At 40.9% G+C, this 20,651-nt stretch overlaps 2 protein-coding genes across 2 annotated transcripts; both read left to right on the top strand.

Moving 5' to 3' along the window:
* The first annotated feature begins 4,128 nt into the window (after positions 1–4,128).
* On the top strand, positions 4,129–8,727 carry LOC103589215 (protein FAM24B-like). Its single transcript, XM_008571123.1, has 3 exons — positions 4,129–4,244; positions 5,139–5,352; positions 8,683–8,727. Exons 1-3 carry the CDS (start codon positions 4,153–4,155, stop codon positions 8,725–8,727), a joined length of 351 nt encoding a protein of 116 aa, XP_008569345.1. The 5' UTR covers positions 4,129–4,152.
* A 2,395-nt stretch (positions 8,728–11,122) lies between these two features.
* On the top strand, positions 11,123–19,803 carry CUZD1 (CUB and zona pellucida-like domains 1). The gene is made up of 8 exons (XM_008571115.1): positions 11,123–11,269; positions 13,709–13,920; positions 15,096–15,246; positions 15,596–15,813; positions 16,289–16,461; positions 16,940–17,331; positions 18,030–18,298; positions 19,511–19,803. Exons 1-8 carry the CDS (start codon positions 11,157–11,159, stop codon positions 19,681–19,683), a joined length of 1,701 nt encoding a protein of 566 aa, XP_008569337.1. The 5' UTR covers positions 11,123–11,156; the 3' UTR covers positions 19,684–19,803.
* Positions 19,804–20,651: the final 848 nt, after the last annotated feature.

Raw genomic sequence — 20,651 nt, 5'->3', positions numbered from 1 at the left:
ACATGAGGCACCCAGGGTGCAAAATTTAAGGAGGCACTCATTCTCACAGTTGGGCAAGTGCAGGGTTGGCAAGGGGCTATGGCCATTAAGCAGAGGATTGATTGCAAAATCTCCCATATGGAGGACTTCCACCTCTGGAAAGATGTACTTTTCATTATTCTTTCTGCTAAATGTAACTAAAAACTCTGGACATTACATATGAAACAAACAGAAGACTTGGACAGATAGAGAGAAGAAGCCAGACTAGCTAGAGACCTTGGGATCCAAGGAATGATATGGTGGTGAGTTCCCTGGGTTTTGGTTTTGCCTCATATTCCTAGACTTGGAGCTGAAGAAGCTGGCAACCTGGAAATAGCAATGGGTTCAGATAAAAAAGCCTCAACAAAAGCCAAAGGACCAGGAAATGGGCAACCTAGCAAGACAGAAAACTTTTAGACAACAATTTTTGCTTTCCAGCCAAACACCACAGAAAAAAACTGTGGCCCTACTCCAACTCCGGCAGCAAAGGCTGAGTTGAGAGCCTTAGACTTCCACTCTCACCAGGGTGTAGAGGTGTCCCAAACCATCTCTCCATGCCAGGGTGGTAACAGAGAAGGCTGAATAGAGCTGACTCCCCAGGGTGAAAATCCAGATTCCCCAACAGGTCTCCTGTGGTGTCATTGGAGACCCCTTGGGGAGTCTGGACTTTGACTCTGACCCAGTGGTAATGAAGCACCCTGCTACTTAACTGCTGGGGTGGCATCAAAGGAGGCCTGGTGGAAATTCATGACTTCCATCATCTCCCAGTAGTAACAAGGCCACCTCCACTGCAGTGTCAGTAGAGACCAAAGAACAAGGGGATTTTTCTGCAATATTCACCATGAGAACATGGTTGTGCTCCTGGAGGTAAAACCCATGAAAGTCTCCCCCCCACCCAAAACAAAAAGAGTAGGTCCCCAGGAGTTTTTAACTCTCAAGCTAATCCTCATTCAGCCTCCAGCAGGACATCAATTACTGTTTAAGTGTTCCTAACAGTTGCTGGCTCCAGCAGTAGCTTCTGCTCCTGGTAAGCTGGTACTCTCTGTATTCACCTGTCTCTCCAGTTTTGGGGGTGGCTGCCCTGTGACTTCAATTGTCTAATTGACTTAAGAAGACTTGTTGATTTTCAGTTTGTTCAGCTTTATTCTTGTTGTAAGGATGGAGTGACAACTCCCAAGCTCTTCACATGTTGGAACGGAAACTGAAGTCTTGTGTTCATTTTTATCTACTCTTTTTAAAATTCTGTTCCTTAGTCTGGGTAATGTCAAATGATCTATCATCAATTTCACTCATTATTTATTCTGCCTGTTCAATATGTTAGGCCCCTGTAGTGAAATTTTCATTTCAGTTATTGTGCTTTCCAACTTCATAATTTCTATTTTTTGTCCTTTTTAAAAATAATTTTTATCTTTACTGGTATTTCATAATGATGAGACATTATTATAATACTGTTCTTAGATCTTTAGAAATGATTTCCTTTGAATATATTTAAAATAGCTGATATAAAGTCTTTGTCTATTAGGGTCAATGTAGGAAAAGTTTTTGTTGATTGCTTCCCTCTTCCCTTTTATGAGCCACACTTTATTTCCCTACATGTCTTATACTCTTTTTTAAAAACTGAATATTTTAAATAATATAAGATGGAATCTCTGGAAATCTGATTCTCCCCTCTCCCCAGGGATTGCTGTTGTTGCTCCTTGTTAGAGTTGTATAGATGTTTGTATGTTTAGTGACTTTTCTCAGCTAATTCTGTTAAGTCTGTGTTTTTTGTCATGTATGGACATTGAGGTATTTGTTGATTAGCTTAGTGGTCAGATAATGATTTGACAAAGATGTCCTTAAATGCCTGGAGCCAATAAATCTATCTTTGCTGAGGAGCTCTGTGTGCATGTTGGGGCATGCCTTTAATGCTCAGCTAAGCAGTTGAAAACTCTGCCTTAGCCTTCAGTTCCTGTTTGGTAAGAGCCTCAAGGTCAGCCAGAGGTGAGACCCTAGGGCCACCTCACGTCTTTCCTGAGCATACTTGTAGCCCTGGGCATGTACACAGCCTTGTTCATGTGCATGGCCTTCTAGACTCCCAGGAATCAGAGCTTTTCAAAACCCCTATGGTCATCTCATTCCCCAGCTTTTCCTTTAAGCTTTTTGGCTAGTCTATCATTTGCCCCAAGTATTATCTACTACCTCAGGTAGCCAGAGAGTGAAAACAATTCTTTGTGATAGGTTTTGTCAAAGCCCCTTGGAGAGAAGGATTGTTGCAGGGGGTGACCTCCAAGTCATGTTACATACAGACAGCCTTGCAAGTGATGTCTTCTAGTAACCAGCAGGCAGGTCAAATAATGACAGTTCTTTGGGAATGAGGCTTTGAAAGAGCTCCACCTCTGTTTTCCTTTGGTGGCTGCATTGAAATGTGGACTGTTATTTTCAAGGCTACCATGGAGCTAAAGAGTGAGTGATAGGACAGTGCCACAGGGCTTGCTGTTCATGCTGGTTCAGTTGTTTCTCTTGAATAAATGCTTTCTGCAATACTTGCAAGCCTTTATTTTCCAGAGTTCTGAAAAAGTTTATTCTGAAAAATTTTTGCTAGATTTTTTATTGCTTTTATGGAGAACAGAATTTTTGTAGGTTCGTATGCTACCATTTTTGCTGACATCTCTCCTGCTGTTCTTGGCCTTACCCAGGTTTTGTCCAAAGCAACATGGAATAACCCATTGTAGTTAAAATAATTCCCTTATTTAATTTAGCTGGCTTTGCTGGGTAGTAGTACCTTGAAATCAGAGAAACCTGAGTAGAACAGGTATCCTATTCAAATTACTTTTTTGAATCTTTTTGTCTTAACCAAAAAGTATGATATGACATCAGTGAACCTATATTCAGGTTTAACAGTGAGTCCTGTTAAATGGCTACATGTTATTTCATTGTGTGGCTAAAACATAAAATTTAACCTGTCTTCTATAATTGAACTTGTAGATATGCAAGTATTTTTAGACATTAGCCTCCCCACATTAATGTCCTTTTATTTTATTGAAATCCCAAATTTGCTTTTGAGTAATAGTTACATCTTAAGTTTCTCTGATGGAAACAAAACTTGGGAGACAGAATGACATGATTTAAGATAGTATTTGGGCATTTCTATTTCCATTGGTGCTGAAATATATCTGAAAATGGAATGGAATTCAGAACTCCGTGAAAGATAGCTGGTATCCAGAGAGTTGATGTCACACAGCCTGTGTCCTGGCTGGCATAGATGTTGCAGCTGGACAGTGGCTGTCCATTCTGCTAGCTCTGGTGGAAGACTGTGCTGCTGAAAGAGAGATCTTCAACTTTGGATCTTCATAATTAGAATTTTCTTTCTCAGAGTAAAGGGTTGAGAAATTCCTGATAAGATGTTCTTTTCCCAAAAGTTTATTTTAATTGTAATTTTTTTTTTACTGTTGGCTTTCATCCAGCCTTGAAGAGTTAGAAGTTAGTAAGTATGCCTTGGGGCTCACTTTTTCCAAGTTTCAGAGAGTTAGATTTAACAAATTGCTTAATCCAAATTGGATTTCCTGGAAGGATTTAGGAGGAAAAATGGCAGTTGTCAGTGGAAGAATTGAAAACTTTTTTTTCCCTAAAACACACATCCTTTACAAAATGGATTTGCATATTCTCAGTATTGTTGAGCAATAACATTTCGAAAAAGTCATTCCCATAGGATATCTTTGAGCCTGATGTACAGCAAGGGGTCATTTCTGACACAGAGGTCAGGAGGCCCACGAGTTTGGGAGAAAAACCATCAGCTCCAGTGAGGGTCTGTTTATTATTTACAGCTGTACATTATTGCCTGTGAAAGGTAAGATTCTTCCCAGTGTCTGTCCTTCTAATATCCTTCTCTCTGGATTTTGCATTTCAGTTCCTTTCATCGACAAATAAACCTTTCACCCCATCACTGGGCCAACTTAGGATTCTATGCCTCCCTGGGAAGACCGTTTCTGTTGTACATGCAAAAAGATTTCTGGTTTGGGTTTGTTGTTCTTCCACTGAAGGAAGCATGTTAGGCTTGTTAAGTGGCTGTGTGGGGAGGGAAGCCACATTCACTGTTTGCCTGTACTTCTCTGCCTAGGTAAATCTAAGTCTTTTGACATCCAGACGGCAATTATGCTCATCATTGGTGGCAGTATCCTGGTGGCCGTGCTCGTACTGATATGTACTATCGTCTGTCTTTACTTCAAAGTATCCAAGGCATTCAAGTGAGTCACATGGGTAGGAGTGAACAGCATCCACTTCAGTGGGATATCTGGGGCCCTCTGCTTGAGCAGGGTCATTCCTTGCTGCTGCGGCCACATCCTGGGTGAGGTCAGGAGCAACAGACAGGTTTGAAAAGGCAAAGGCAGGTTGATGTAGACCTTTTTCCTCTGGCTTGAGCTTGTGAGCTCATATGTAGAAAGTTTTCAGCCTGGGGGCTCTGTGTGCTAGCACTGCTTTGCTGTCACTTGACCTTACAGAGTTTATATCAGGCATTTAACTCAGCACCTTGGCTGAGCCTCCCTGTATCTGGGTACTATAGAATGCAGAGCATGCTGCATGAATAAGCCTTGTACTTGTGCAGAGGACAGTCTAGATTGGTCTCCTTTTGCCTGAGTTAGAAGGTCTCAGGGTGATCCCTCATTCATTGCTGGTGTCCATAGGGACAGTGAGGTGGGCCTATAGTATAGGACTCTGGGACAGCTGACTAAGGAGTGTAGGTCAGATGAGATGATCAAATGTGGGAGGGGTTGGTTGTCAGCAGCAGTTGTTTCCCCATTCTAGGGAGTTAGATGGCAAATCTAACTCCCAGAGCCCAGGGTACAGCCAACTGTAGCACTTTTCCCATCATTCCTGCATCTCAAGGGCCTGCAGTGACCAGCTAGGTGATCCCTGCTTGCCGTTCACTCTACTTTACTTTTGTAACCTCATTTTACAATTAGAGCATTCGTAGGACAGGAAGGGATTAGAGAGGAACTTGGGACAGGGGCAGAGAACTTTAATCTAGGGCTGGTGTCATATGTTTCATTGGCTATATCACTATCTCAGATACCCCTGACAAGTATAATAAACAATTAGAAAAATTCTAAGCCCATGCTTTGTGTATGTCTTTTCTTAAGAGCTGCTGAGAAACCTGATGCTGTGGCTGTAAATAATAATCCATGTGAGGTCATGCAGGACGAGGTTTCCTTGGCCAAAGTTACCCAGTGCAAAGCCATCCCCACTGAGTCTTGCCGTGCCCTCCAGTGCTGTGATGAATGTAGAATGTATGCAGATTTTGATTCCCTGCTGTCTTGCTTTTGTGACATACATGACGGACTCTTAGGAATGGGGGCACAAAAATCTTTATTAGCAATATTTCATACATACATACTTAGGAATGGGGGCACAAAAATCTTTATTAGCAATATTTCTTTATTAGTAGAATGTTTTATTATTCAAGTCAAATTCTAGAGTGTTTACATTATATAATGCACCATGTTTTATGTACTTTTGAATAAATGTGTAACATTGAAAATAATTTTCTCTGCCTCTGGTTTTTTTGTTGTTGTTAGTTAAAATATCCCTCATTTAAATATATGTGTTACCCACTGTGGGACTTGGGGCAACTAGCTTGTGATATGAATTGCAATAGGAGAAGGAGACTTAGAGTAGAAAGTAAAAACATCCAGCACATCTCCAGCCCCAGAAGGAAAATGTCCATTGATCTTATGGCATTTCCAACTTCATCCCAAGCTAAACTTGCCAAGCTGTGGCAGTTCATTCAGCTCTTCTTCCGAGGGCTTCCTTCACTTTCATCCAGGTCCTCCATGCAGACAATTGTGTTATATTGTCCTGAGGGGACTCCATTCATCCAGAGACAGTGAGAAGAGCCAGGCGGGACATCTGTGGATTAAAGTTGTCTGACCTGTGTAAAGATGGGGTTAAGCTCAGTCGCCTCAAAAGGACATTTAGGAAACCTGAGATTCCTCCTGCTGCCATCCCCCAAATCTTCAGAAGCAGGATGACTCCTTCTTGGATCACATTCACACTGATTTGTGCTGATTCAGCTGTTGATGTCTTCAAGGGTAACAGCAACCTCCAGTCGAAGGCAGAAGGCCAGACTCGCTTGACCACAGAGACAGCAATAGAACATGTCCCTCGCCCCTGCTGCCCACCAGCTCCCTTCTGTTCGAGCTCCTGCCGCTGAGCCACCTGGAACCCCTTTCTAAGCACAGACTCCGCATGTGTAACCATGTTTGTACTTATCAGCAAAACTCTTGCTTGTGAGCATCACGTATATACTTAATATAAGGAATTCTTCACTAGCAACAGGGAACTACTAAAATGGTGTGGGAAGGGATAGCAGGAATAGCAAATGAGGGCAAGGGCTGCTTGATCCAGGGATGGGGAGTGAACCATGGGAGATGCCACCTGCTGGCTGAGCCCCCATCACTGGGCAGAGGGTTGGGCTGTGGCGGGCACATTCAGGGCGTCAGCGGTGGAGACAAGCAACGGGGTGGGCTGTGTGGGGCAGCCTCGGGTGGCCGAGCGCCTCCCTGGAGGCTGAGCACCCCGAGCCCTCGCACGTTTGAAGAGGCCCAGTCAGGGTCATGTCTTTTCTGGAGGCTGCCCTGAGACCCTCCAGCTGGAAGTGGCCTGTCCCCCTGGAGTTCCCCGAACACTGTCTCCATCCCTTGCCAGGGGCTGTATTTAGAGCCGGATAAACTCGGCTCATGTCCCGGGTCTGCCTTCACCTGGCGAAGTCCCTCAACCTCTCTTAGCCCGTTTCCTAGATGAAAGTGGGGACTTGCATTGGTGACAGGGAGGATTCAGTGAGATGAGAACCCCTCACAGCACCCTGTGGTCGGCAGGAAGTTGCCAGGGGCCTGAAGCTCGCTTCTCTCCTGACTGGAACCCGGGCTTCTTTCCCTTCACCAAGCCCCCTCCCAGTGGGTGATCAGGAAGTTCTCACACTCAGTGGTGAGGGCTCAGGGAGGTAGGAGATCCCGGCCATAGGAGAGGGGTAGGGTCTCAGAGGGAAAGCCCAGGTCGGGGTGGGTATTTGTGGACCCAGCTGACAGTGCACAACCCTTTGTAACCAGAAAGTTCCCACCACAAACACATGGCCCTGCTAACTTTTGCAGAGGACACCCAGTTCTGTCCCCTCCACAGCCAGCCTGAGTGGACAGGAACCAAGCAGAACTGTGCAGGGACCTTGGTGGGTGTCCAGGCTCCTCGTGAGCACCATTTCCAAGCATCACAGGTGCTGTCCTTGCCACTGCAGGGGAGCCCAACACCTGATCCAACTAGGAATAAGACCCCTTGGGTCACAGTCTAGGACCGTGCCCTTCCCCAGAAAGCCCATTGTCCTAGAGCCTAGTGAGGGTCCTGGGCTGTAGCACAGAGTAAGGTGGAAGGGTTGAGGGTGACCAGGAAGACCTCAACCCAGGAGGACCAGCCTACACCGACCTCAGACCTCCACAGAGCTGCTCAGCAGTTTCTCTAAGAATTAGTCAGGCATGTCATTCTCCACTCAGAAAGTTCCAACTGAACTTAGACTAAAATCCAAACTCCTCCTCTGCCCTACAGAACCTTCAGCATGTGACCACTACCTGCTCTCTTTTCTTTTTCTTTTTTTTTTTTTTTTTCCTTTTTTGTCTTTTTTCATGACTGGCAACGGACCGCAACCCTCAGTGTCGCGCCTGTACCGGACCGGGACCAGCAACGGGATCACAACCCTTGGTGTTGCTCCCGCGCCTCGCTCAGCCAGTGAGCGGCCGCCGGTCTGTACGTGGGATCCGAACCCTCGGCGGGAGCGCCGAAGCACTCCCAAGCAGCGCACTGTAGCAGTGCGCCACCGCCGGCCCTACCTGCTCTCTTTTCTGTCCTCACCTCTCACCTCGCTCCCTTGCACTCACATCCAATCACTCTGCTCTGCCTTCCCTTCTATTTCTGTAGATGTGCCCAGCTGGTTCCTGCCTCAGGGCCTTTGTACTTGCCCTTTCTTTTGACCAAAATGCAACCCCCTAAGCCCAGATCGTACATGAATGCCTCCCTCTAATCTTTCTGTCTTTGCTCAGATTTTTCTTCTCAAGATGCCTTCTCTCCCACTCTAATATTGCATTTCCCCCTCAAGGCAGCTGCTTTCTGTCCCCTCACCATGTTTAATTATATTCACTGCGCCTCTCACTATTTGAATTTTTCATTTTTGTTGTCTATCTTCCCACTTGGAATACAAGTTCTATGAGGCCAGGACTGTTTTTCATTCATTTCTGTGTTCTCTGGGCCCTAGTACAGTAAGTAAAGACTATTTGCTGAATGAATGAATGAATGAATGAATGAATGAATGAATGAATGAAAAGAAGGCAGTCTCTCCCCGCTCCACCTCCCCACACACTTGCTGTTCTTTGTCTCATTGTGGACACCAGGATTTCTTTCTCTCAGTTGCAAACACAGCACCTGAGGGACTTTAATCCACCTGCTTCTCCAAACATAACCCACTAGAAATTTTTGCAGCACACCTAGACCTGCACTTTCATTTTCTTCCCCATCCTCTGCCCCCTCAGGATCAGCCCCCTGGCAGGGCATCTGAGTGACCTAGATGGACCCAGAGTTTGCTCAAGTGCCAACCTTTCACCCTGCTGATCCTATGATGACCCCCAATGGCTTCCATTCTTGCAGAACAGCAGTGAAGGCTTAAGTGTCAATGATGCTGCCCATTCATGATCAGGATGAACCGGGCAAAGGCACAACTCCAAGTCAGTTCTGTGAGGAATTACTCAGCGCCTACTGTATGCCAGCTGCTGGAGATCCCCCAGGGAGAGCTCTCGCTGGGTACAAAGCTTCCAAGAATGAGCTGGGGACAGGGAACACTCACTGTTGGGGATTGCTGATAACAAACCACCGACACAGCTGCTGTATTCTCACATTAATCTGCCTCTTGGGAGGCTTGAACTGACACGTTTCACTGGAGGTAGCCAGGAAGCTTGTGAAACCAGGCAGTCCTCAAACACAGAGAGGTATAAAAGCCTGCTCGCCCCTAAGGCCACCCAGCCTCTTACAAAGATGGAGGTTGTGAGAAGTCTCCTTCCTTTGGCCCTTTTGATCGCAATATGCTTTGTAGAGTTTAATTCGACTGAGGATGTAGGTAAGAAAATTAAATTCGATTTTTTAAGAAAACAGGGAAGATTTCCTTTCAAGAGGCCTCTTCCAAAAATTTTGAAAGTTTTTATATCTGTTGTTGGCCCCATTACAGGGAAAATTTTACTGTAATGTTCTTGGTGGGATTTTGAATTAGTACTAGTTTTATCCAGGCTCATATGACAATGCACATAAAAATATAAAAAGCATACAGAATTTTACCAGGTAATTATACTACTAAGAATTTATCTTTAGGAAATAATCATAAAAGTGCATAAGGATATATGTACAAGTATGTGAATTTGCATGACTGTCAAAACATGTTTTCATCATTTATTTTGTTATAGTAAATGCATGCAAAGGAACACTTCTTGGCAACTTTCAAAAAAATGACACCGATCTATAAGCAAGACGTCCATGATATACTTTAAGAGAAAAAACAATCTGAAATTTGTGAATATTTGACGTAATATATGACGTTCATGTTTAAAACTTATACATTTGAGCATTTAAAAAATCTGGAAATAGAAGAGAAGAGGGAAGAAAAGGTGTGGAAGTATTTACAGAAAGTTTTTAATGATGATTGTTTCTGGGTGGATGGATTTATGTCATGGTACTTTTTTCTTTGTCTTTGCTTTGTGATTTTTTTACTAATAAACATAATAATTATTGTTAGGGGAAAAATAAAAGACTATTGTTGTAGGGACACTAGTACTCATCACTCACAGATAAAACAAAAAGAAAAGCATTGTTTCTATGTAAGTGGAGTTTTTGACCATTAGGTTTTATTACAAATTTGATTTTTTTGTTCACGTTCAATTATTTCCCCTCCTCCTCCTCCTTTTCTTCCTCCTGTGATAACAGCTTTATTGAGATATAATTTATATACCATAGAATCCACCCTTTTAAAGCAAACAATTTAGTATTTTTTAGTATATACACAGAATTGTGCAACTATCACCACTAATTCTAGAACATTTTCATCATCCCAAAAAGAAACTCTGTACCCATTTGCAGTTACTTTCCATTTCCCCCAGTGTCCCCACCTAAGGAAACCACTAATCCACTTTCCATCCCTACAGATTTATGTATTCTGAACATTTAATATAAAGGAAATCATGCAAAATGTGGTCTTTCACTTAGCATACTGTGTTTTCAAGGTTCATCTATTTTGTAACTTGTGTTAGTACTTCATTCCTTTTTATTGCTGAGTAATGTTTTATTGTATGGATATACTAAATTTTATTTATTCATTCACCAGTTGAGGAACATTGGACCTGTTATGACTAATGTTGCTGTGAACATTAGTGTACAAGGTTTTATGTGGACATATGTTTTCATTTCTTTGGGGCATATGCTTAAGGGTAGAACTGCTGGGTTATGGTAATTCTGTGCTTGATCTTTTGAGGAGCTTTTAGACTGTTTTTCACAGCACCTGCACCACTTACAATCTATGAACTGTGTATAAAGATTTCAGTTTCTCTACATCCTTGGCCACACTTGTTATTTTCTGGTTTTGAGTCTAGCCATCCTAGTGGGTATGGATTGGTATCTCATTCTGGTATTGATTTGCATTTCCCTGATGACTAATGATGCTGAGTATCTCTTCATGTGTTTATTGCCTATTTATAGATCTTTGAAAAAATGTTGATGCTGGTCCTTTGTCCTTTTTTAATTGGGGTGTCTTTTAATTATTGGATTGTGAGAATTCTTTAAACATTCTAGATATAAAGCTTCTTTTTAAAACTTTCTTCAGACTCTAATATTCTCTTTTATAAACCATATGTAGAGAGATAATAATACTTTTTCCACAAGGGTTCCAAGAAGGAGAAATCACTTGCTTGTGGCTTACTTTGGAGTAAGTGGAATGACATTCATGATTAGCTGCATGCTTGTGAGAAGTATATTCCCAGTCACTGGGAAAGAGGGCAGGGGCTGCTGACTCTTCTCAGTGACAGCTACTGTGATCTCTACCAGGCAATTCAAGCTGCAAGGCCAGTCTGGGAGGGGCCAATATGGGAGAGACCCACAATGCCATGATCTTGCAGCTCAATCCCAGTGAGAACTGCACCTGGACAATAGAAAGACCAGAAAATAAAAGCACCAGAATCATCTTTTCCCATATCCAGTAAGTAGATGCTTCAGTTTCCCAACAAGGGTAGTTGAGCTCTCTGGCCACATTGGGGCAGGGGCGGGGTGGTGGGGGGCACGTGGAGGAGAGTGGTTTGGTCTCTATGGTAAGAATTCACCTGCTGCTATAGGTGGTAATAATCAGTCTCCGCAACCTCTATCTCCACAACCACCGTGATCGTGATGATGATAATGATAAATTACAGTGATGGTGCTGGTGAAGATGATGGTGATGATGGTGGTGATAATGATGATAATAATGATGATGATGGTGAACGATGATGATGGTGATGGCAATGGCTGATAGTCACTGATGATGACTGAGTGCCCAACACTGGCTCACAGAGGTCCTGCCAGGCCAGTGCTACTATTACAGACAGAGCGAGGTTGAGAACTTGTCTGAGGTCATGCAGCTAGTGAGTGGAATGACTAGGGTTGGTACCCAGCAAGTCTAGTTCCAGATTCTGGGCCTTAAAACACTAAACTTGTGGTTCCAAACTTTACCATGCTTTAGAATCAGCAGGGGAGCTTTCAAAAACCCAGATTCTTAAGCTGTACCCCATGTAGTTAGATCACAATCCCTGAGAGTAGGACCCAGGCATCAGTTTTTTTTTATTTTAAACTTTTTATTTTGAAATAAACATACATTCACACATATTTTTTACAAGTGCCCAGGCAATCACAGTGTGAGGTGAAGCTGAGAACACAGCTCTGCCCTGTAGAGATCCTCTCAGCACTTCATGAGATCTGCCCCACTTGATCCTCACAACAACCCTCTGGGGTAGATGCAATCTAATCACCATGCAGTGATAAGAAAGCCCAGAGAAGTCGCCGAAGAGGTCCAAGATCACATAGTAATAAAAGTGGGAGAGGAACTGAATCTAAGCAGCCTGGCTCCAGAGCCCATATTCTTACCCTACTCTAGTGATTCTCAAACTTGATCATACAGCAGAAGCACATGGAGGGCTTGTTCAAGCACAACTGCTTGGCCCCAGAGTCTCTACTATCTCATTTAGATGGAGTGGGTGGGACCTGGAAATTTGCATAGGTAACAAATTTCCAGGTGATGCTGACACTGCTGGTATCAGATACCACACTTTGAGAACCATGACTGTATACCACTGAAGTTGGAATTGGCTTCCTTTTATCCCTCAAAGAAACAAAATAGAAGGATGCTTTTTAAATTTTGTGGAATGGTATTTTTTTTTTTTGGAATGGTATGTTATTATGAGACATATACACTATTCTTTTTTTCTTAGTCTTTTAAGAAAATTTTAATTAACATCTAATAAGTGTACATATTTATGGGGTACAATGTGATGCTTTGATACATGTATACATTGTGTAATGATCAAATGAGAGTAATTAGCATATCGTCACCTCAAACGTTTTTCTTTGTGGTGGGAAGATACAAAATCCTCTCTTCTAGCTATTTTGAGATATACATACCTTGCTGTTGACTATGGTTACCCAACTGTGCAATAGGACATCAGAACTATTCTTCCTTTTTAATTATGACTTTGTATCCATTGATCCTCCTCTCTCCATCCCTCCCTCCCCCACCCCCTCCTCAGTCTCTGGTGACCACTGTTCTATTCACTACTTCCATGAGATCAACTTTTTCAGATTTGCATATGAGTGAAAACATGTGGTATTTGTCTTTTTGCATCTGGTTTATTTCACATATACACTATTCTTGCTATTTAAGGAGAGAGGGGAAGAGAAAACTGAGATTAAGAAAGGTTGAATCACTTGTGCAAAGTTACGTAGCAGGTAAGTGACTAAGGTGAAAGGCGAATTCAGATTTCTCTACCTTGTGTTTTTTCTTTTAATCATTATGGACATATGTCCTCTGAGGGAATTTGTAGAGACAGTGTCAAAATGGGCAGAAAACAAAAATCCCAGCATGCCCTGTCCAGTTCAGGGCATGGGACTATCCCTCAGAATGAGGAAGTGGTGATGCGGGAAAAGGAAGGGGCAACTAGGGAGATGCTGATGTTTGCTTTAGTTTGGGAGAGTATGTGGCCGTGGAGGAAGAAGAGTTGCTTCACCTTTCAGTAGCCTCGGATATCAAAAGTCAATGGGGATCAATTCTAAATAAGAAGATTCTATGCAAAGAGTCACATGGACATGGGGAACAGGAGAGATGGAAATAGGTGGAGGGAAAGGAGTCCTGGATTCTGGCCCATCTTCATCATTCCATTTACTTGATATAAGATGTAGGTAAAGCAGGTCACCTCTCTGAACCCATTAAGGTTGATAGTGTGTGGTTTGATGTTGAAGTTGGTGAGTGGCGATTGGTCTTGGAGAGGTTTAAATGAAAACAGTTGTGCCACTGATTTGTACATTGCCATGCCAATGTGAGCAGTTGACACTGCCCTGCAAAACCCTCTTTGCTGGTGGCTTTTCTCCAGCTACTGGTATGTTCTGTCCACAGGCTGGATCCAGACGGAAGCTGTGAGAGCGAAAACATTAAAGTCTTTGATGGAACCTCTACCAATGGGCCTCTGCTAGGGAAAATCTGTAGTCAAAATGATTATGTTCCTGTATTTGAATCATCATCCAGTACATTGACGTTGCAAATCATCACTGACTCTGCAATAATTGAAAGAACTGTCTTTATCTTCTACTACTTCTTTTCAGACACCTGTAAGTCTTCATTTACACATCCTTTACCCACATCTCCTGCAAGCACAGGTTACCCACTCTCCTGCCTGGCTTCTTGTAATCTCGAGTCTCAGTCTATTCCCTCAGAGACTTCTCTATCTGGGAGAGCAGGAGTTCTCTAATTCCAGTGTGCATAAGAATCACCAGAAAGCTTGTTAAATCACAGACTCTGGGCCCCACCACAGAGATTCCGATTCGTTGGTTCTGGGGTGGAGCCCATGAACTTGCCCTTGTAACCAACACCAAGCTGAGGCAGAGGAATGGGGCTGATCAGATGGCTGCCTGTTGAGGGGTACTGTGTTAGAGCCCAAAGCAGAGACTCTCCACATTCAGCCTAATTATAGTAACCGTGAGATCTTTTGTAATGCTTATTCAAGGACCTCACCTCCCTCTGGTCTGATTCATTAGATCTGGGTTGGGGCTGTAGAACCTTCATGTTTCACAAGTCCTTCAGGTTGATTGTGACCAGGAAGATTGTCTGGAGAGCACATGTTGAGAATCTCTGGCTTCACCTCTGGAATCTGAGACTGTCAGGCAGTCAGAGGCTATATTCTGCATTCACCACAGTTACATTTCATTGTGACTCAAGCAGAATGCCAAGAACTTCTGCCAGTGGATTCATGAGGAAAATTCCATTTTGGTTTTCTTTCCAAAGCCCGGAGCTGATCATGTCACTGTCCTGCTTAAACCACTGATTTCTTGGTGCCAACAAATCTCCAGAGTGGAGCAGTCAAGGTTTTCCCAAGCCTGACCCAGACCACCTTTTCAAGCCTTCCCTCTAGCTACTACCTAACATGCTTCCTATGCTTCAGCCAATCTAAACCACTTTACATCTCCAAAAAAAAATCCTGAGAGTATAACTTTATTTTCTATAGCTCAGTGCAGGTAATGGAGAATCTCTACAGCTAGGACAGATCTCATAGCATCATTTTAATATAATTCGTTTGGCAGCATTATAAAGATTCACTCTTTGCCCTGCACCAATGGGCAGAAAGTTCAGTGATAAAGAATGATGAAAACTTCAATATGCAGCCCATGGCAAAGTCAGAGATGGAATTACACTCAGGGGAGACATGCTAAACTCAATGTACAACACAGAAGTTAAAAGAAGTCTCTATTTTGATTTACATTTTTGGTCACCTTCAAATCCTTTTCAGCTATTCCAAACTGTGGTGGCTACCTGGATGCTTTGGAAGGATCCTTTACCAGCCCCAATTACCCAGGGTCACATCCTGAGCTGGCTTACTGTGTGTGGCACATACAAGTGGACGAAGGTTATAAGATAAAATTAAGCTTCAAAGACATTTTGTAAGTAGCATAGTCCACTTCTGTTGGAGCAAATGCAGTGAACTCATCTGGCAGTTGGGGAACCTGGGGAAGAGCAATTACAGCTTTCAACTCCTATATGGGCGATCCCGGAGAATTGATGTAGAAAGGAAAACACTTAGCGATACTATTGCATTGAACTTAGTTGACTATTTTTCTGAAGATTCTGAAATCCCATTAGGGACTGACAAAACCCCAGGTTTGTTGTCATAAACCTGAGGTACCACTGAAGGAAAAATCCTTAATCACTTAAGAGTGGGATGTTGGGATGTTGGAAAATAGAATTGAATCGGTTTGAGAAGCGTTTTCACCAGGGGCCCTTATTCTGTAGCCTAGAAATAGACGACCACTGCAGATTTGATTTCATTGCTGTCTATGACGGCCCCTCCACCAATTCTGGCCTGATTGGACAAGTCTGTGGCCTTGTGACGCCCACCTTCGAATCTTCGTCAGATTCTTTGACTGTCGTATTATCTACAGATTATGCTAATTCCTACCGGGGCTTTTCTGCTTCCTATACTTCAATTTATGCAGAAGACATCAATACTAGTAAGTCATTTTTTATGCTCCTTAGCTATTTTGAGCTTTGTGAAGATTGCATACATACAAACTCTCCTTAATTCATTGCCTACTTGTGGCTATTTCTGCTTTGCAAGCCTGTCACATATTGGGAACATATTCATAACCTGAAGCTTGAGAATCAGTTCTGTGCCTTGCTTGATACAAGAGCAAATTAATGACCTTCTAAACCTGAAAAAGATTTCTATAGAAAATATGGGCTGTTTCCCTTAATGCCCTCTGCTAAGATACAATTTTAAAAAATTACATTTACTGATTTTAGCCCCAAACAAGGTCACAGTGAATATTGTAAAATGTTAATCAACTGCGTAGCTCTCTCAGGTTTCTGATTATTTAGAGCAAAATGGGTTTTGGCTTTTTATATATTCACTTACACATATAGCTCTTCAAGATCCAGAGTTCCTAGCTGGCACAAACGTGATCATCCTTTTTTTTTTCCTGACAGCATCTTTAATTTGCTCTTCTGACAAGATGAGAGTTATCATAAATAAATTGTACCTAGAGACATTTAACTATAATGAGAATAACTTACAACTAAAGGACCCAACTTGCAGACCAAAATTATCAAATGTTGTGGAATTTTCTATCCCTCTTGATGGATGTGGTACAATCAAAAAGGTAAAGTGAAACACTGATAGCTGGATTTTGTCAAATGCCAAGTACATGTTGGGTGATACAGTCAGGGTAGTGCTTGCTGCTTTAGCAGACAACCGTGAAATCTCAGTTGCTTAACTCATGATAAGTATGTATGGACGTATAAGTGCACGCATAAATGCCAAATTGCTGCATTCATTTTCAGGGTAACTGGAGGGTGTTTAACTTTCAGTAGGTAAAAAACCCTGAACACTCACTGGAGAGAGCTTGAATATCTATGTGCTGTGTGTTTAATAGCCTACCAGTAACACTTGTGCACAAAATGTTTATATCTTGTATTTCATCAAAACCTAGTTAGATTTTTTTGATCTTTCCCTTGTAAAGACAGAAGGTAAAAACATTATTCTTATTTTAAACATGAAGGACATTACGGTAAGTTTGTGATTTGTTCTACATTTTCTAGAAGTCTCATTCAAGATCTCATTTTCAATTTGTTCTGCAGGCAGAAGATCATTCAATTACTTATACCAATATAATCACCTTAACTGTGTCCCCAACTTCTGAAGTGATCACCCGTCAGAAACAACTGCAGATTATTGTGAAGTGTGAAATGGAACACAATTCTACTGTGGAGATAATGTATATAACAGAAGATGATGTAATACAAAGTCAAATTGCGCTGGGCAAATATAATACAAGCATGGCTCTTTTTGAATCTAATTCATTTGAAAAACCTCTACTTGAGTCACCATATTTTGTGGATTTGAACCAAACTCTTTTTGTTCAAGTCAGTCTGCACACCTCAGATCCAAATTTGGTGGTGTTTCTTGATACCTGTGAAGCCTCTCCCACATCTGTCTTTGCATCTCCAACCTATGACTTAATCAGGAGTGGGTATGTATTGATGTAATTGATGTATGATATTAATCATTTTATAAAATATAGTTACTGGGTACTACTTACAAAAAATAATTTAACTTAAAACATTTATACAGACACAGCCTATATCCTCTAGAATTTTAAGTGAATTTACAAGACTTTTGCTGGTGGAAACAAATTTATTTTTTTACAAAAAGGCTCTATTTGCATTTTTGCTTTGTTTACATTTTGGCTATTTCAACAAAAACTCAGAAGATTATCTCATGTGTGTCATCTTTAGAACATAATGTCATCAGTAAAATATATGTAGTATGTTAAAAAGAGAAAAGTACAATGTTCTTTGAAAGAAAAAGTTTCCTTTCTTTTTTTATCCTAAAAGCTGGTGGATTTTAACTAAATCAGTGATACAGATACATTAATAACAAACACATAAGAAAAGATGTTTGAGTCCTGATACATAGGTATAGATTTTCCAATTAATTCACATGGACTAGGAATTTTAGAACTAGAAGGAATCTTAATATCTTACTCAGGAATCAGATCCATAGTCATAGCTCACTGTAGTCTGAACTAAAGACATTGCCTTTCTAGAGAGATTTTTAGATTAAAAAATTTAGACAGTTCAGAAAAAAAACTTTGTATCATCACTTTTTAGTATTGCAAAGATTGAACTTCTGTGCACCTTCTAAACATGTTCATAAATTCTGTTCCAGATGTAGTCGAGATGAGACCTGTAAGGTGTATCCCTTATCTGGACACTATGGAAGATTCCAGTTTAATGCCTTTAAATTCTTGAGAAGTCTGAGCTCTGTGTATCTGCAGTGTAAGGTTTTGGTATGTGATAGCAGTGACCATCAGTCTCGCTGCAATCAAGGCTGTGTCTCTAGAAGGAAACGAGACATTTCTTCATACAAGTGGAAGACTGATTCCATCATTGGACCTATTCGTCTGAAAAGGGATCGAAGTGCAAATGGAAATTCAGGTAAGAAAAATATCTCATGGTCTAAGAACACCTCATGGCTTATAAAATGCTGCTTACATCTAGTTGTTCTTAAGCATGTGAAGTTTAGAGATTTATAATAGAAGTTTTAGTGAATAAGTTATGAGTTTTAAGCACACGGAATTAATATTTATTTCCAACGGTTAATAGTATGCATACTGTGTACAGTGTAAGTATATGATACACTGATAATGCACCGTTATTCGTATGGCTTTTGAGTATAAGTGTAATGTCCTTATTTCTGAAAAGAATAGTTTCCTTTAGCTTCCTGACTCCTTACTATAGATACGATAGCCGATAACTGAATCAGAAGCAGTGCATTCTAATTCATAACTAAGTAAAACAAAATGAAGCAGCATCTCACATATTTGCCTATTTGAAAAAAAAAGTTGTCTTTTAAAAACAGAGAATTTGTTATATTAACATAGGACTACTCTGCTTCTTTTGAAAGGATTGAAACCTGGGATCTGCCAGGTTGTGTGGGAAAGAGGCATTGGTGAATATTCAAGGATAGCCCATAATTAAGCGGGTTAAGATAAGGCGTAATGAAATAAAAACTATTTATAAGAATTTATCTTAGGCGCAAATGATCCTGGCATTAAAGAATCCTATGACCTCTTTATCTACTTATTATTATTAGGAGTATGATTCTTATTTGTAACAAAATATTTCTATTGAAAAAACAAAAGGACACAAACAAAAATTAAATTCAGCAATTTTATAAACACATTTACTGAAAGGCTTACATGGTATATCTACATATACTAGTTTGAAATTAGTTGAAAATTTGTGAATGAAAGTTATTATAGAAATATCATACATATTAGAGAAGTATCCTTTTTCTATTTCAAGGAATTAAACAAAAAATTTTTCAGTTAATCAAATGTATTTTAACAACTATGGGGAATAGTGACCATTAATAAATGAACCTGACTATTATGCCTGAATTTCACACATTTTTCATGTTGCATCAAGAAACCAAACTAAGTCAACTATTTGAAAGAAATAAATTTAAAATTAAACATAAACTGATCCAAATATTTGATAACGATTCCTCTATACTGTGTTGGCATTATGCATTATGCACTAATTCATATGTATGATTCATAGGGTATGCAGAGATATAAATGTTACCAAATTTTTTAATGCTAATACTTTTTAAAAAAATGATTTTCATTGTGTTTCCAATTACAGGATTTCAGCAACAAACACATGCAGAAGAAACTCAGAACCAGCCTTTCAATAGTCTGCATCTATTTTCATTCATGGTCCTTGCTCTGAATGTAGTGATTGTGGCCACGATCATAGTGAGGCATTTTGTAAATCAACGGACAGACTATAAATACCAGAAGCTACAGGACTATTAAGTGACAGGTTCATCCCTAAATGAGACACATTTCTCTCGGATGCCAAAGGAAATGGTACCTCGTGGCTACATGTTATGAATAAATTAGGAAGTGCCTGAAAAAGTGATACACAGGCCTTCATGTCACTGTGTCAGTGTGTTTCATTACAGGATAACTGAAATAAATAAGCATGATGATGTTAGTTAGCTCTCATTTTAGGACCTAAAGGCAAAAAAATATTACGTGAATTAAAAACATCTCTTTTCATAAACATAAAATTTTTAACCAAATACTAGGTGAAAAGAAAAAGGTTATTTTTACTTAAGAAACGTAGTCTTCAGAGTTAGATGCTTAATTTTGTAGATGCAAATGTGCTACTTTTTGAAATGTCAAAAGTTATAATTTCTGAAAGTAAAGTGTGTGAGAGAGAACTACAATCTGCTTGATTTTATAAGCCTTACTGCTTAAATGCAGAGTCTCACCTTAAGCATCTCAGAAAAGGGCTTCAAAGAGAAGAACCTGACTATATAATGGGATATTTCATACAATTCCTGGGTTAATGAGATACAAACCACATTTATCCTCCCATTTACCATTGAACACCAAAGCCTAAGGTTAATCATCCTAACAAGAGATAGCCAGGTCTGATTTACACTTTGCCATGTGCTGTGGCTGAAAAAAAATTACTAAAGACCCCAATGTGAACTGATACTACATGTGCCAAACATTGAATCTAATTATCTTAGATGAACAACAAAACTCTACCTGGTCACCTGACAACACAGTTTCAGGTTCTGACACGCATCAAACAAGTAACCACATTCCTGAATGCCTGAAGGTGTTCTTTTTTCTTTACTTCTATAAGCAGGTATTACATATACAGGATGCTGGAGGAAATACACATGAATATGATAGACTGTCCACCCTCACAGAACAAGTCCTTTGGGACCTGATTGATTTTCCAGCTCCAAATCAAAGTAGATCTTTCC

The sequence above is a fragment of the Galeopterus variegatus genome, unplaced genomic scaffold (assembly GCF_000696425.1).
Source record: "Galeopterus variegatus unplaced genomic scaffold, G_variegatus-3.0.2 Scaffold661, whole genome shotgun sequence".
Taxonomy (NCBI): Eukaryota; Metazoa; Chordata; class Mammalia; order Dermoptera; family Cynocephalidae; genus Galeopterus; species Galeopterus variegatus.
Note: the sequence above shows the minus strand (reverse complement) of the source record. Positions and strands in the feature narration are given on the sequence as shown.